This window comes from Sapajus apella, unplaced genomic scaffold, assembly GCF_009761245.1.
Source record: "Sapajus apella isolate SASKATOON/1434 unplaced genomic scaffold, GSC_monkey_1.0 scaffold56, whole genome shotgun sequence".
NCBI lineage: Eukaryota > Metazoa > Chordata > Mammalia > Primates > Cebidae > Sapajus > Sapajus apella.
The window spans coordinates 331,587-348,136 of record NW_022436996.1 but is presented as its reverse complement, the minus strand read 5'-3'; the positions used below and the strand labels follow the sequence as shown (position 1 = coordinate 348,136).

Here is a 16,550-nt window from a genome sequence, read left to right as displayed (position 1 = left end):
CGGTAAACGTAACCTCAGACACCCCACTCGGTAAACGTAACCTCAGATACCCACTCAGTAAACATAACTTCTGCGAGCATGCTTCTCAATCTTCAGTCATCCGCTTTCTGTGCATGTGTTTTTTTTAGGTCACGTGTTGCTGCTTTAGCCCTTTTAAAGCATCTTTACTGTTTGCTGGAACGGCACACGGCTCCGTTGTCATCTGGGATTTGAGAGAAGACTCAAGGCTACATCACTCTGTGAAGCTTAACGATGGTTTCTGGACTTTCCGGACAGCCACATTTTCCACTGGTCAGTGTCATCTGCCTGCTGACTGTGTTGTCTTCTAGAAAAGCCACACAGATTCGAGGAACAGAGCTTGACATGTATTTGCATCTATTTATTCCCATTATCCCAGAGGATGGGGTCTGACCTGTGGGCAAAAGAGGCACTTGATAAATAGAAAAAGCAAAAATTGATTCCACTCATGCTTACCTAGTAGCTAAGAATGACTCAAATTTCCTTTGTTATTAAATTTGTGGATTCCAAAAAATCCTCGATGAAATTACCTTTAATTTTAAAGTAGCTTGAGGCATCTGGGCACATGTGTGCTCTGGGGCAAAGTTAGCTCACACTAGGGTTTCGAGAAAAGCCAGTGGCCCTGAGCCTGCCAGGAACAGCACAGTGGGGCCTCCCTGCGCCTCGGTTTGACCTGGGTGGACGTTCATGCCACGCCGTGCCCAGCCACCACAACAGGTACCCGGCATGAATGTTTCCTGTGTTCTGGGACTTGCCCTGGGGCGTACTATACATTGTCTCATTTAATTCTGATAGCCCTGAATCCCAGCTGTGCAGGAACATGCAGCGTTTGTGTACGGTCACACTGACAATGTGGCGGGGCCTGCACTCAGACCCCACACCACACCCTGCACCACCCCTTCCCAGTAGGGATGCTGTGGACTGAAGGTGCAGGCCGAGGTGGTCACTCACCCTCCGTGTGGCTTTATTATCACAGATGCGTATGTGTCTGTATGTGTATCTCTACATTGTACATAAAAGAGCCACTTTAAAAATTCCCCAACAATGCATTGTGCCCCTCTGGGGCAATATTGCTGCTAAGACTGTTTGAATTTATAGATCACTTATGGGTTGTAATCCTATTTTAAAAGATATCTTTTAAATAATCTTTGCCCTTTCTAACTGCTGCTGCTAATACTAAAAAATTTTTGAATTTAGCACCATTTTAAAAAACATTAAACCTCTGGACTGTACATACAAATAAATTTTTTCATTGAAATGCATCCTTTTTTTTTTTTTTTTTGAGATGGGGTCTGGCTCTGTAGCCCAGGCCGGAGTATGTAGCGTGACCTGGGCCTACTGCAACTTCTGCCTCCCAGGTTCAGGTGACTCTCCTGCCTCAGCCTCTTGAGTATCTGGGATTACAGGTGCCTGCCACCAATGCCTGGCTGATTTTTGTATTTTTAGTAGAGACGGGGTTTCTCCACGTTGGCCAGGCTGGTCTCAAACTCCTGACCTCAGGTGATCTGCTGACCTTGGCCTCTCAAAGTGCTGGGATTACAGGCATGAGCCACCGTGCCCAGCCTTGTCTTTGAAATATTACCAATAAAACCTACAAAGTTTTAAATAAACTCTCAGTAATGAGGAGCTGTGGAACTTGTGATTCAGAGCATGAGTCAGAGGAACCGTATTCTCTCCTGGGAGACCAGCCTATCCTTAGCTAAGCCTGCAGCACTTCATCTGATCCTCTGCCTTAGAAACCTGTAATTTATTCTTAATTTCTGAGATGGTTTTATCTTTTTCTTCAGTTTTTTTCCTAAGTTCAATCCCAATTCCCATGTCATTTATTGCTTTTTTTTGGGGTGTAATTCTGTTCTTGATTTCTGATTCCAGGTGTTTTTGTCTTGTTTTGATATGTTTCCTGATTCCCTTTGAAGAGATGTGATTCCATTTGGAATGTTGAATTTTGTGTCTTCTGCCTTGTGCTTATTTTTAGGAGGGAGAATTTTCATCAGCTGAAATGCTTTGATTTACTTTTTTCTGTTTTCTTCTTATAGTAGCTTTCTATGGAGTTTGGCTTTGTTCTACTCGTAGATATTCTGTAGATGGATGTTTTAGGTCAGTGAGCTTTGCTTTATTGATTTGTGACAGGTATTGTTTTAGTGGGGATTGTGCCTGGAGGTAGCAATAGCTGGGGTGGGTTTGTCTCTGATTTCTCTCCTGCTGCCAGTTGTCTGGTGTGTGTGTGTTGGGGGGGATCACCCCCCTTTCCTGTTCACCCCCCTTCCCCTCAGCAGTGCTGCTCCAACCTCTGTCTCCCAGCCCTTTCCCCTCAGCTATGTGAGTTGCCTCCAGGATTTGGCCTCACAGGGAAGACCCTCTTTGAGTTTCCTTTCTGGCTGTGGCCTTGCAGGGAGATGCTCTCTGAGTTTCTTTTCGGTTGTCCAGGTTCTGGCCCTGCAGGGGGACCCCCTCTCTCTGAGTTTCCTTTTGGGCTGCTGTACACTCTCTTTGCCTTTAGTTTTAGCTTTCTTCCTGCCCTCCAGACCCATAGACCCGAGGGGCTGGTACGCTCTGCGGGAACTGGCGCTTTTTCTCTTGCAGGAGAGGAGGGGTCTGGGGCCTCTGTGACCTAGGAATGTGAAAGTTGTGGTCCTGTGTCAGTTTTGTGCGTGGTCTGTGTTGGTCTTGGGTGTTTTGGGAAGATGTGTAGAGAGAGTTGGATCTGTGAGACCCAGAAGCCCCGCATGTTTGTCTACGTGTGATGCAAACTGCATTTCTGCAACATCTTACTTACGTGGGGGTGCTGTGGGCTTTTGAACTCCAGATGGAATCCTTACCTCAGTGAACCACCAAAGCCCTCTTCAAGCAATAGAATCTATCTCAGCGTCTGTCCACAAAAAGCAGAGCTTTGTGCTTTCACCGTTTTCTACTCAAGAAGGTAGATGATTCTTCACTGTCTTAAAATCCTTAATAGTTGTGAAATATGGTTTCCTTATTTAAGGCCATTTCTTTCTGTTTTCATCAGAAATGTCAGGTTTGTCCTTCCACATCGCTTCCTTGGATGAGAGTGGGGTTCTCAACGTGTGGGTGAGTAGGGGCCAGGATGTGCACACGCGGGGCCTGAGTGAGATGGCCTGGGTGGAGATGGTGCCTGAATGGCACAGGGGGAAGGGCCCAGTTAGCTAAGGTGGGAAATGCAGAGCGGGACTGGGCTTACCGGTCTTGTGCAGAAGGGATGCAAAATGTCTCACATGGCAGGTTCGGGGCCTTTCTGTGACAGCAAAATAGGAACCTCATACAGGGCTTTGGGGACATGGAACGTAAGTGGGAAGGGAACAAAATGTCAGGGCTGAGATCAGGCTGGCCTGCCTCGTGTTGGAGGATGTGCCAAGACTGTCGATTAAGTCACCAAGTAAAGAGAACATGAAGAGATCAAAGCAAAGTAGTCAGTAGCTTGTAAAATGTCAGTTCTGAGGCTAAAGATCAGTCTCTTTTTCTGGGGCAGTTACGTTTTAGTACCTATTAAAGTACTCCATCTTAATTAGAGCTATACCTTGCTTAGGTTAATACTTATAAAATGTATCAATATTCATTTTCAATATTCTGTTTTTAGGTGGTTGTTGAATTACCAAAGGCAGACATCGCAGGCTCAATAAGTGAATTAGGTAACTATTGAATAAAAAAGTTAATTTTACTGTTTTCTAAAACGAATAGAGATTAAAAGTACTGATAACTGCAGTGACTCATGCCTGTTCGGAGCCTTAGCACATTGGGAATCTGAGGCAGGAGGATTGCTTGGACCTAGGGTTTGAGACCAGCCTGGGCAAGATAGCGAGACCCCGTCTCTACAAAAAAAATACAAAAATTGGCTGGGTGTGGTGGTGCACACCTATAGCCCTAGCTGCTTGGGAGGATAAGGTGGGAGGATTATATGAGCCCAACAGTTTGAGACTGCAGTGAGCCATGATCATGCCACTACACTCCAGCCTGGGTGATGTAGTGAGACCTTGTCTCTCTGTTTAAAAGAAAAAAAAAAGATACCAATAACTACTTTGAAAAATATGAATTACTACCTGAAAAATAAACACTAAAGTTGTATGTCATATATAGCCTTATCAGCTGTGACCAGTCATCTCAGTTAACTAGAATAATCAAATGATAGTCTAAATGAATTTTTTTTTTTTTTTTGAGACAGAGCCTTGGTCTGTCGCCCAGGCTGGAGTGCAGTGGTGTGATCTTGGCTCACTGCAACCTCTGCCTCCAATGTTCAAACAACTCTCCTGTCTCAGCCTTCCAAGTAGCTAGGATTACAGGCACCCACCACCACGTCCAGCTAATCTTTGTATTTTTAGTAGAGACAGGGCTTTGCCATGTTGGTCAGGCTGGTCTGGAACTACTGACCTTGTGATCCACCCGCCTTAGTCTCCCAAAGTGTTGGGATTACAGGCGTGAGCCACTGCGCCCGGGCTCTGAGTGAATGTTTTGATCTTAGTATGGTTTAATGAGTTCTGTTTACCGCTAAGTACCATTCGCCTCTGTCAGACAAGTCAAGGACAGCTGTATTCTGCAGCCATGTCTGACATATTTCAGGTGTCTGAGTCCTTGAATGGTCATTCATTTTTTGGGCCTTTTTCCTTTTGGTTTTGGATTTATGACCCCAGGACATATCAGGGACACTGAACGCTACTCCTAAGGGCCCTTAGTGGATCCCAGGGTGGCAAAAGTCCCCGGGTCTGGGCAGAGCAGAAACAACTTGAAGCAAAGCTAACAGCACCTCTCACAATTGGCTGCTTTTAATGCTATGAGGTACGGTTTTCAGTTCCAGCAAGGTTCAGAAGTGATGGAGTAATTCAGTCCTGTTGTGTTCTGTGGCTGAGGTTAGCCCATGTTTGAATCTCAACTTTCTTCTCACCTCATTGGCCTCCCACCACCCAGTTTCTAATGATGAGCCCCCTTTCACCTTGCTTGTATCAGATGTATTTTCCTGTGTAGATCTGGCAAAAAATAATAGGAGAGAGACCAACTTTGTTCCTAACTTCTTGAGATTAGGGAACAGGGCACTTTAGCCCTTAGAGCCAATGCTGTGTGCTCTGTAGTCATGTGTCTGTGATGGCCCTTCCAAGTTTACTCTTGACTCTGGAGTCACTATCTTTCTCAGTGTGTTCTTCACATGGGCCCCTCTCTGCTCATGAAGCCGTGCTGCTCTGTGTTGGCCCTTCTGCATGTGGACTCCAGGCTGCTCCTAGAATCCTGGAAGGTCAGAGCCAGGGAGCCTGGCAGGGTCCTGGTGCTGCCTCCTCAACAGACACAGGTCACGTTGTGGGTTAGTGACGGGGCAAGACCCACACTATTGGTCTTAGCACCAAGACTACCTTCACACCCAGGGTTACTCCCCAAATGCCCAGAACTCTTGTGACCTTGAGAGTTCATCTTGAGGCTGGTTGTGCTGTGAACTTGTGACAAGACCAAAGTACTTTTCAAGCAAATATGGGTGGTACTGGGGAGATAATTTATATTTATAGTCAGTTGATAATCTGGCTATGGAGACAAAATCATTTTGCATAAAAAGTATTTGCATAAAAATGTTTTATATTCACAATGGTCCTACAAAGGATATCCGGGGTGGTGAGTATTTCATTTTAAAATATTGCTGTATAAAAATATCCTTTCTTCACTGATTCACTTAACCAAACTTGTAACCATGTTCTAGCTTTGACTTTAGGAAGGGAGGATGTTCAGACCAGCCTGTAGTTCAGGGTGGTTGCAAACTCTGTGTAGGTTTTGGATGAGTGGCTGTTGGAGAGCTGAAGTCTCAGAAGCAGTCAGCCAGCATCGTTTTACGAAATGTTCTCTGCATAAGCTGGGTCCAGTTCTAGGTGCCAGGAGACCCGGGCGAAGACCCCAGCCCGGGAGAGGGCGAGTGGTGGTGGACTTGCTGGAGCGGAGGCCCAGTGGGACGGCCCGGCCAGAAAGGCTGCCCATGGGTGGTGGCACGTAGGGGCCAATGGGAGGTCCCGGCCAGAAAGACTGCCTGTGGGTGGTGGCACGTAGGGGCCAACGGGAGGTCCCGGCCAGAAAGGCTGCCCATGGGTGGTAGCACGTAGGGGCCAACGGGAGATCCCGGCCAGAAAGGCTGCCCATGGGTGGTGGCACGTAGGGGCCAACGGGAGGTCCCGGCCAGAAAGGCTGCCCATGGGTGGTGTCACGTAGGGGCCAATGGGAGGTCCCAGCCAGAAAGGCTGCCCGTGGGTGGTGGCGTGGGAACCAAGACACGAGTTAGGGGGTGTGCAGGGAAGCCTCATATTTGTGAATGGTAGCATTGACCCTTCTTCATCGTGGTTGTGACTGGTAGGAGATGCGCAGTGCAGCTACAGGGACCCTGCCCAGCGGCAGGTGGGGTTTATTTCTATCTCCTTTTAATTCATCTGCTCCCAGAGTTCTAGGCAATGCCTTGCCCAGAATTTAGGTTTTAATATTCTTAAATTTCTAGTTTTTCCCCTTGCAGTAGTTTTAAAGACAGAAAGTGATATTGGGAGCAGATACAAGAGGCAAAACCAGTAGATGGCTGAGGAGTCAGCGTTGTAGCCATGGTCACTTTCAGGATAGAAAGGAAAAGCAGTCAGGCCTCAGAGCCATGGCTCTGTGTTGTTTGAGAGGGAAGCTGGAGAAGCTGGTGGAGTGGAGAGTGAGACCGGATGCGCTCGGCCGAGGAGTCACCCTGCCTCCTGTGCATTCTGCCTGGAGACCAGCAGATTTTTGAGTCTCTGGGATGATGGAGAGGGAGGTCCTACAGGTTTCCTGTGGGCATTGGAGCCCTGGGGGACATTTACAGGGCGTTTAGTGCTGTGATCTAAGGCTTGTTTAGTGTATATACATTCGTACACACGTGTGGATTGCTTACCACCCTTATTTTTATCAGATCAAAAGATACAAAGGCTCCCAGATCATGATTCTACAATCTTTCTTCCCATAAGGCTTTGAACTGTGAATTCTTGATTGTTCTCCTAAGGTAGTGACCCTCACCCACAGGGAGGGAGGGATGCTGTGTATTGATTTACATTTGACGTTATTTCCTAACACATATTTAAGCAATGAAAAACAATTCCAGGCAACTATAACTGGATTTTGATTTAGCTTCTGTTGAAAGATGGATTTATTTTGCTTCATCTGTTTTTAGGTCTGATGCCTGGAGGGAGGGTCAAGCTGGTGCATAGTGCTCTGATCCAGTTGGGTGACAGGTAAGATGTGAGAGAAAATGCTTCACTATCTTACAAAGACCTGGAAGGAAAATAACATTGGGGAATTGCATATACAGTAAATGGTCAGCTTTTGCAATGAAGAAGTCCATTTTCTCACATTGTATTTTGACTGTTTTGTCTTTTTATTATGAGTTTTTTAAAGACGGAGTTTCGCTCTTTTTGCCCACGCTGGAGTGCAGTGGCACGATCTTGGCTCACTGCAACCTCCGCCTCCCAGGTTCAAGCGATTCTCCTGTCTGAGCCTCCTGAGTAGCTGGGATTGCAGGTGCCTGCCACCACACCCAGCTAATTTTTATATTTTTAGTAGAGATGGGGTTTCATCATATTGGTCAGGCTGGTCTGAAATGCCTGACCTCAGGTTATCTGCCTGCCTCAGCCTCCCAAAGTGTTGGGATTACAGGCGTGAGCCACCTTGCCCAGCCTTGTTTAGTCCATCATTAATAAGTGAATGTAATAAATGCAGCTTCCGGGTGTAGAGCTAATTTTTAAGTAGAGGCTACTTTCTGTCTTTTAAATTGGTCTTATTTAACTGTTCTTCAGTTCTTATGAAACCCAGAGGTTAAGCTTACATAAAGTTGCAGGAACCAGAAACATTGATAAAAAGTTTTATTCAGAGAGTTAGATTTCTGCTTTTACTTATACAACTTAATATGACATAAAAATTCTTCACAAATGTACAAATATTGTTTATGGTATGTATATGTTTTATGTTAATTTATTTCCCAAATATCTTTTCTTGTACACTGTACTCGGGTCAGCTATCAACATTTGAATTACTCTTGAACAGTTTGGGGGCCTGATTCCTCCTGTGGGTTGGGTTTTACTCAGAAAACCTGTGGGTTGTGTTAATGAATTCATGCATGCTTAGAGACTTATGAATGTGAGTCAATTACATTTTAAAAAGTCATTTCCTGTATTGCAGAGCCAAACATACATGGTTCCTGGGCTAGCCCCTGACCCCACCAGCCTCTGCAGTTCTCTTGCTGAGTTTCTTTATGACTTTTCATCTCTACCAGGGTCCTTTTCGCTTTATACTGTGCATTGTATTTATCTTTAGCTATCGGCTTCTCCTGTACTTAACTGCACACACACTCTTTGAAGGAAAGTGTCTAATCTATCCGACGTTTGGGTTTTTTCTTACTCAAAAACTCCTGGCAGTGTCTTCCTGAGATCCATGCATAATAAATGTTCCTTCATACTCTGCTCAACCAACCATGTTGAGTTTATTCTACTTGCCAGGCTTTGTAGCATTAGGCGGGAGCATGTTCCCTCAAGGCCCTCCAAGAAGGAGGCGGATGAGTCAACGCTATGTGATTGCAGGTGGGGCTCCCTGCTTTCACAGGAAAAAGGCTCTGCAGTGGAGTTCAGAGTGAGGATGTTTCTTAAGTAGTTCCTTGGGATCACTGCCTGGGAGAGGGTGGGGAGGATGCAGAATTGGGCTGAGAGGAGGAGCTGAGCTGTGAGGCAGGCCCCATGGCTAATTCTCCAGGGCCGGGGAGTTCTGAGCTGGAATGGCCTCCCAGAATTATGTGGCCGGGCCTTTGTACCCCCTATCCCGTCAGTCACTGAGTGTGAGTGTCCCTGGGAGGCCTCTGCCTGCAGCACCTCTGCAGGTGGGCCCCTGTCCACCAGGGTTGTAGTGCAGAGGACGAGGTGCGCTGTCAGGATGTGCACAGTGTTTGTGGGAGCTCAAAGGATGGGGGCAGTGGGGACATCTTGAGTAGGAAAAGACTGAGCCGGGCCTTTGAGGTGCAGTTAGATGGTCAGAGGAGCAGCACCTGCGAGTGCCCAGAGGCACATTTGGGGCTGTCAGTGGGTCTGATGTTGAGGGAGACAGATCGGTCAGGCCCCGACGAGTATGTCCGCTGTTTAAAGGGTGTGGACGTTTATCATAAGGTGGTCACAAGCCGTTGCCAGATGTTGAGTCAAGGAGTGGCGCCTCTTGTCTGTGATGTAGATTGGTCAGTGTGGCAGCGGTATAAATGGGTAACAGAAGAAGGGAGGCTGGTGTCAGGGAGAGCAATTTGGAGGCTCTGGAGTGACTGACATGAACAACTAGGATATGAAAAAGCAGCAATCACAGGTTCAGAGGGCTGGACACAGGCTAAAGGGGTAGAACTTATACAACCCAGCAGCTTATCGATGATAGGAGCAGTGGGAGGGAGGAGCCTGGGTTGGTCCCTGCCTCTACCAGCATGTCTGGTTGGTGACTGGATACCACTTGCCAGATGAGGATAGGGGCAGGGAGGGTTGGGAGTAGCCCAGTGTGGTCCAGTGAGGACAGGCTGAGCTTGTGGTGCCTGTGGAGATGTCCAGGAGGCAGGGGCCTCCATAGCAGAAACTTCAGATAGAGGAAGGGATTTGGGAGTCACCAACCAAGAGGTGACATTTGCAGTCCTGAATGTGGATGGAAAGAGAAAATTGGAAAGCAGGCTGTGGTAGCATGGCCAGATGCTGACTTTGATGATGCGGGCATGGCCAGCGGAGCAACTGTGGGCATCTCTGTGTTACAAATACATATGCCATATAAAGGAAAAAATAAAACTAAGTGTAATTTTTAAAAGGGAAGGAAGATCTCTAAATGCCATAATAGGAGGGAGCTTAAAGTTGGTGCCCTAAGCTTTTGAGCTGCTGTGTGATGGCTTGGAGGCAGGATGTCAAGCCCAGCCTATCTCAGGCCTTCTGGGCTGTCTCTGAGGCTTGAGCCCCATGCAGAACCAGTTGATGCATTGGGATTGCCTGAGTCAAGGAGGTAACACTGAGACCCCTGCACAGGACTTTGGAACTCACTGCCCCTGCAGTGATAGGGAAATTCAGAAAGCCTCACCACAGCCAAGGGAAGACAGAGGAGCTTGGAAGAACTTGAAATCCTAAGCTGAGTGTGTGTGGGAACCCACAAGCTGAGATGTTAACATCACTTCTCCTTACCAGTGGCCTCAGTGGGTTCATAGTTAAAGTAGAGGCAAAACCGCCTTGTGGGTAAAGATAAATTTGCATGTTGGGGCTCACAGGATTCTCATGAGAAGCAGTCTGCTGCAGATGAGTTCACAGCTACAAGCATGAAGAAACAGTCTACCTTGGTGTAAAAAATAGGAGTTGTTCACTAAGAACTTGAGACAGTTGTATAATCTAAAAGACATTTCTAAAAATGAAACTGTTATCTCTGAAATTTATAACCAAGTTAATGGTTACACAGCAGATTAGATATAGCTGAAGAAAGAATTAGTGAACAGAAGGATAAATCTGAAGAAAATTATCAAGAGTGCAGTAGCAGATAAAAACTGGAAACAGAGTGGCTAAAGTCACTGAGGCATGTGACATGGCCTGTTATATATCGAGTAATGTATTGTAGTGTAAATCAGTGTTAATGCCATCATTATTCTTAAGGTTTGAAAACAATCCATCTGTTCATCTTTGTTATTTTATTTTTTCAGTCTTTCCCATAAAGGTAATGAATTTGGGAGGACTACACAAACACTGAATGTAAAATTTCTGCCTTCAGATCCTAATCACTTTATTGTTGGCACAGACATGGTGAGTAGTATTTTAAATTTAATTCTGTTACTCATTCTCCTTCTTTTCTAGACTTACCTGATAAATACCTTTATTTAAGATCAAATTACTGTTTGCTTTTATAATTTTTAAATTGTTCGAGGAACAGTAGCTATGTCTAATGCACTTCTTCTGTCACTCTTCGGCTTCTTCTTCTTCACAGGGTCTCATAACCCATGGCACAAGACAAGATTTGAGAGTGGCTCCCAAACTATTCAAACCTCAGCAATGTGGTATAAGACCAGTAAAAGTTAATGTCATTGATTTTTCACCATTTGGAGAACCAATATTCTTGGTAAGAAAGTTTGTTTTTTAAAGCACCAATTCTTCTTTTTTTGAGACAGGGTATTGCTCTGTCACCCAGGCTGGAGTGCAGTGGTGTGACCATAGCTCACTGCAGCCTTGAGCTCCTGGGCTCAAGTGATCCCCCCTCAGCCTCCCAAGTAACCGGGACCACAGATGCCTGCCACTACAGATAATTAAAAAAATATATTTTTTGTAGCTACCTGATCTCCCTATGTTGCCTAGGCTTACCAATTCTTTTTAGTGATACTCTTTGCCTGTTTGGGTAGCATGACACTTGCAGTGATCCATTGGAAAATTTTAAAAGTTGATCATTACTAGAGTACAGATTGATCATTTATTGGGTGTCAGTGCTCTAAAAAGGAGAAACATGAAATTAATAACAAATTTTAAAAACAAAACCTATGTAGAAATTAAACTCTCTTAAGTAGTACTTGGTTTATTTATAAACTTAGAATTTAACAGAAGAATATCAAATATCAAAACCTATGATACAGCCAAAAATGTGACCAAATTTCTAGTGCAAGAATTTTTGCCTGTATTCTTTTATTATTTAACATAATATAATAGAAATTAATGTTCAGAGTCTTTAACCTGCAAGTGCAGGGATGGCTGTCGGGCGGGCAACAGCTCCTGTGCTGCACTCCATGCTGCAGGAAATGTGCACGCTGCTTGCTCTCTTCGCCTCCAGGGAAGGCTAGGGTCAGCCGAGCTCACCCTAGTCACAATTGTCCTGTGGGCTCCAAGGTCAGTTTATGGGTTGGTTGGGGTAAGATAGGACTTAAGGCAAAACATGAAACAACTTCATATGTGATTAAATCTGATAATTAACTGTTAAGAGTTATACCACAGTCAAGGCATTAAATTATAACTCAGATATTGCCTCCTTTCACTAGTTGTTACAAATTTCCCTATACTTGAGATTGAGAGGACAGATTGTTATTTATTCACACTACTTTTATAGTACTTAAAATATTCTAAATTATGTTTATATGTCAGCCACATAAACTGTAAGGTTGTTGAGGGGGGAGATGGTATTTCATGTATCTTTGTATTTCCAAAGATGGCATTTGAGCTGCTGAGTAATGTTCAGAGCCTGGAATGTGGCCAGACAAGACTGAGACATGCTGGAGGTGTGGAATACATGTCAGATTTTGAAGAATTAGTATGAATAAAAGAATGTGAAATATGTTATTAATAATGTTGTTGTTGTCGAGTTCCAGTGTGGAGCCCTGGAGCTTTTTATGGCTTCTCTCCCCACAGGAAACCAAAACCAAATACATAGCACCAAGATCTTCACCAGTAAGAACTTAGAGCTCAAGTGTGAAGATCTGAGCAGATGGGAGGAAAACTGGGTTTCCATATCCACAGTGCCCTTTCCCCCTTAATTAGTCTGGCATGAAGTGCATGGAAAATCTCTCCAGAACTCATGGTTTCTGTGCTGGAGAAAGTAAAAATTGAGGTGGACACCCAGTTTCTCTACTTTCTTGGGTGCCCTGTCCCTGCCTCTGCCCATGGGGAGCATCCATCCCGAGTGCCTGAAGGGAGAAACACCCGAGGATGCCCAGAGGCAAAGCGGAGGTGGGACTACTGTCCCCAGCCCTGGAAACTCTGTACCTCAGCCAAAGGGCACTCAATCAGAGTAGCCGCTCACAACACCATGCGCAGGAGGTTTGCTCCACAGGCCTTCCGAACACGAACCCTGGTGCTGTCAGGACAAATCCTTTGAGACCTCCCTCGTTTGGTGCAGGCCTCCCTCAATCACTAAATACAGCCAAGGTTATCCTCATCTCATCTTAAGGTGAACCTCATCTATAGCTGCAAAGGAGGCAGCAACCCAGCAGTGAGCATTTGCTAAGCAAATATATTCAATAGAAACCAAAACAAGGTGGACAAAGACAGCTGGAGTAAATAACTAATCCTGCAATGCAAAGACACGGACATACACCCACAAGAAACAGCAGCAAACAGGGAACCATGACCTGCCCAGAAGGACAGCAAAAGTCCAGTGACCTCATGAGGCAGTGATTTGTGAACTCTCTTACCCAAGAATTCAAAAGAGCAATTTTAAGGAAACTCTGTGATCTCCAAGACAACACAGAAAAGCAATTCAGAAATTTATCAGAGAAATTTAATAAAGAGATTGAAATAATTTAAAAAATCAAATGGAAATCTTGAAACTGAGAAACATATTTGCTGAACTGAAGAAATTCATCATAGGCTCTCAGCAGCAGAGCGGATCAAGCAGAGAAATGAATTAGTGAGCTAAAAACAGGCTATTTGAAAATACACAATCAAGGCTACGTGTGGTGGCCCACATCTGTAATCCCAGGATTTGGGAAGCCAAGGCAGGAGGATCGATGAGCCAGCCTGAGCAACATGGGGAGACCCTTTTGTGGAAGACAATTTTTTCCTGAACCGGGGTTTGAGGGACAGTTTCAGGATGAAACTGTTGTACCTCAGATCATCAGGTATTAGATTCTTATAAGGACACTGAAGCCTAGATTCCTTGCATGCACAGTTCACAGTAGGGTTCATGCTCCTATGAGAATCTGTTGTTACCACTGATCTGACAGGAGCCAGAGCTCAGGTGGTAATACTCACTTGCCTGCTACTCAGCTCTTGCTGTGTGGCCCAGTTTGTAACAGGCCATGGTCTGTTACTGGTCATGGCGCAGGGGTTGGGGACCCCTGCGCTAGACCAAATAGGCCTAACATTTACAGAATATACATTCTTTAGCACATGGGACTTCATCTAGAATATACCATATCTTAGGCCCCAAACAAGTCCATACAAATTCAGAAAAATAGAAATTATGTTGAATCTCTTTTATGATTACCATGGAATAAAACTAGAGATCTATAATGGAAGGAACCTTGAAAAATACACAAACACATGGAAATTAAACATCTTCCTGAATGAAGAAATTAAGAAGGAAATTAAAAAAATTATTGAAACATGAAAATAAAAATGCAACATATCAAAATCTATGGGATATGACAAAAGTAATACTAAAAAGTTTATAGTAACAAATGCCTTCATCCAAAAAGTGGATTTCAAAATAAACAATGTAACAATACACCTCAAGGAAGGAGAAAAGCAAGAACAAACCAAACCCAAAATTAGCAGAAGGAAAGAAATAGTGAAGTTCAGAGCAGAAATAAAATTGAGACAAATTACAGAAGGTCAATGAAATGAAAATTTGAATTTAGAAAGAAGTAAAATTGGTGAACTTTTGGCTATAATAAAAAAGATTCAAAAAGAATCAGAATCAAAAAAGGAGATATGACAACTGAGCCCTAAAAAATACAAGTAATCATTAGAGACTATTATGAACAGCTATAAGCCAACAAATTGGAAAACCCAGAAGAAATGGATAAGTTCTTGGACACATACAACCTACCAACATTGAACCATGAAGAAATAGAAAACTTCAGTAAATCAATAATAGGTAATTAGATTGAAGCTGTACTAAGTCTCCCATCAAAGAAAAGCCCAGGACCTTATGGCTTCACTGCTCAATCCTACCGAACAATTAATGCCAATACTTCTCATATTCTTCAAAAAAATTGAAACGTTCTACCAAGCCAGCATTACCCTGATGCCAAAACCAGACAAGGACACAACAGAAAATGAAAATTACAAGCCAGTATCCCTGATGAGCACAGAGGCAAAAATCCTCAACAAAATACTAGCAAACCAAATTTAGCAAGATGTTAAAAAGATCCATTCACCATGATCAAATGGGATTCATTCCAGGGATGCCAGAATGGTTTAAAATATGCAAATCAATAAACATGAGACATCACATTAACAGAATCAAGAACAAAAAGGATATCATTTCAATAGATGCCAAAAAAGCATTTGATAACATTCAGAATCCCTCTGATAAAAGCCCTCATCAAACTGGGCATAGAAGGAACATACCTCAAAATAACAAAGGCTGTTTATGACAAACCTATGGCTAACATAATGAGTGGAGAAGAATTGTAAACCCTTCCTCTAAAGGCTGGAATAAGACAATAGTACCCACATTGCCACTCTTATTCAATAAAGTACTGGAAGTCCTGGCCAGAGCAGTTAGACAAGTGAAGGAAATAAAGAGCATCCAAACTGGAAAGGAAGAAGTCAGATTAACCTTGTTTGCAGACAGTATGACCGTTTCCTAGAAAAACCTACGCTCCACCAAAGAAACTGTTACAACTGACACAGGAATCCAGTAAAGGTACAGGATAAAAATTCAGTATACAAAAGTCAGTAGTGTGTATATATGCCAACGGCAACAATCTGAAAAAGAGATCAAGAAAGCAGTCTTCTTTATAGTAGCTACAAAAATGTAAAATAGCTAGAAATCAATCTAACCAAAGACGTGAAAGATCTATAGGAGGAAAACTAAAACTGATGAAAGAAATAGAAGAGGACACAAAAAATGGGAAGACATTGCATGCTTGTGGATTGGAAGAATTAATATTGTTAAAATGACAGTGCTGCCCAAAGCAATTTACAGAGTCAGTGCAATCCTTCTCGGAATACCAAAGAAATTCTTCACATAAATAGGCAAAAAAAGCCCTAATATTTATATGGAATCAATAATGACCCTGAATAGCCAAAGCAATCCTCAGCAAAAAGGACAAAGCTAGAGGCAAAAGTAGGCAATTGAGATTACATCATTCTAAAAGGCTTCTGAACAGCAAAGGAAATGAAAAGATTTGCAAATTCTTTATCCAACGAGATTAATAACCAGAATATATAAGGAGTTCAAATAATAGCCAAAAAAAAAATCTGATTTTAAAGTGGGCAAAAGATCTGAACAGACATTTCTCAAAAGAAGACATACACATGGCCAAGAGATATATGAATAAAAGCTCAGTATCACTAATCACAGGAATGCAAGTCAAAACCACAGCACAATATCGTCTCACCCAAGTTAAACTGGCTCATAAAAAAGGCAGTAACAGATGCTGATGAGGATGTGGAGAAGGGAGCCCTTCAACACGGATGGTAGAAATGTGAATTAGTCCAGCCATTACGAAAAACAGTATGGTGGTTCCTCAAAAAACTAAAAATAGAACCACCATATAATACAGGAATTCTACTACTGGGTATGTAGCCACAAGAAGGACAATAAACGCATCAAAGAGATATCTGCACTCTTAATGTTTACTGTGATACTATCCACCATAGCCAAGATAGGGAGTCAACCTAAGTGCTCATCAGTGGATGAATGGAAAAAGGAAACGTGGTAAATATACACAATGGAATATTGGGCATAAAAAAGAATGAAACCCGTCATTTACAGCAACATGGGTGGAAGTTACTGGCCACTATGTGAAATATGGCACAGAAAGGCACATATCGCATGTTCTCACTTATATACAGTTGCTAAAAAAGTGGCTCTCATGAAGACAGAGTGTGGCATGGTGGCTACCAGAAGCT

General features: G+C 43.7%; 1 protein-coding gene across 5 annotated transcripts in view; it reads left to right on the top strand.

The window, feature by feature from the left end:
- WDR60 (WD repeat domain 60) overlaps window positions 1-16,550 on the top strand; it is a 92,031-nt gene that overhangs the window by 60,901 nt on the left and 14,580 nt on the right. For 3 of the 5 annotated variants that reach the window (XM_032244858.1, XM_032244859.1, XM_032244860.1), the window contains exons 18-24: window positions 129-291; window positions 2,825-2,938; window positions 3,026-3,087; window positions 3,614-3,665; window positions 7,178-7,238; window positions 10,694-10,793; window positions 10,975-11,106. In XM_032244858.1, coding sequence (XP_032100749.1) covers window positions 129-291; window positions 2,825-2,938; window positions 3,026-3,087; window positions 3,614-3,665; window positions 7,178-7,238; window positions 10,694-10,793; window positions 10,975-11,106 — 684 coding nt within the window. Of the gene's footprint in view, window positions 1-128; window positions 292-2,824; window positions 2,939-3,025; window positions 3,088-3,613; window positions 3,666-7,177; window positions 7,239-10,693; window positions 10,794-10,974; window positions 11,107-12,177; window positions 12,354-12,377; window positions 13,477-16,550 lie in introns of those variants that run through there. The other 2 variants (XM_032244862.1, XM_032244861.1) reach the window with 2 other exon arrangements.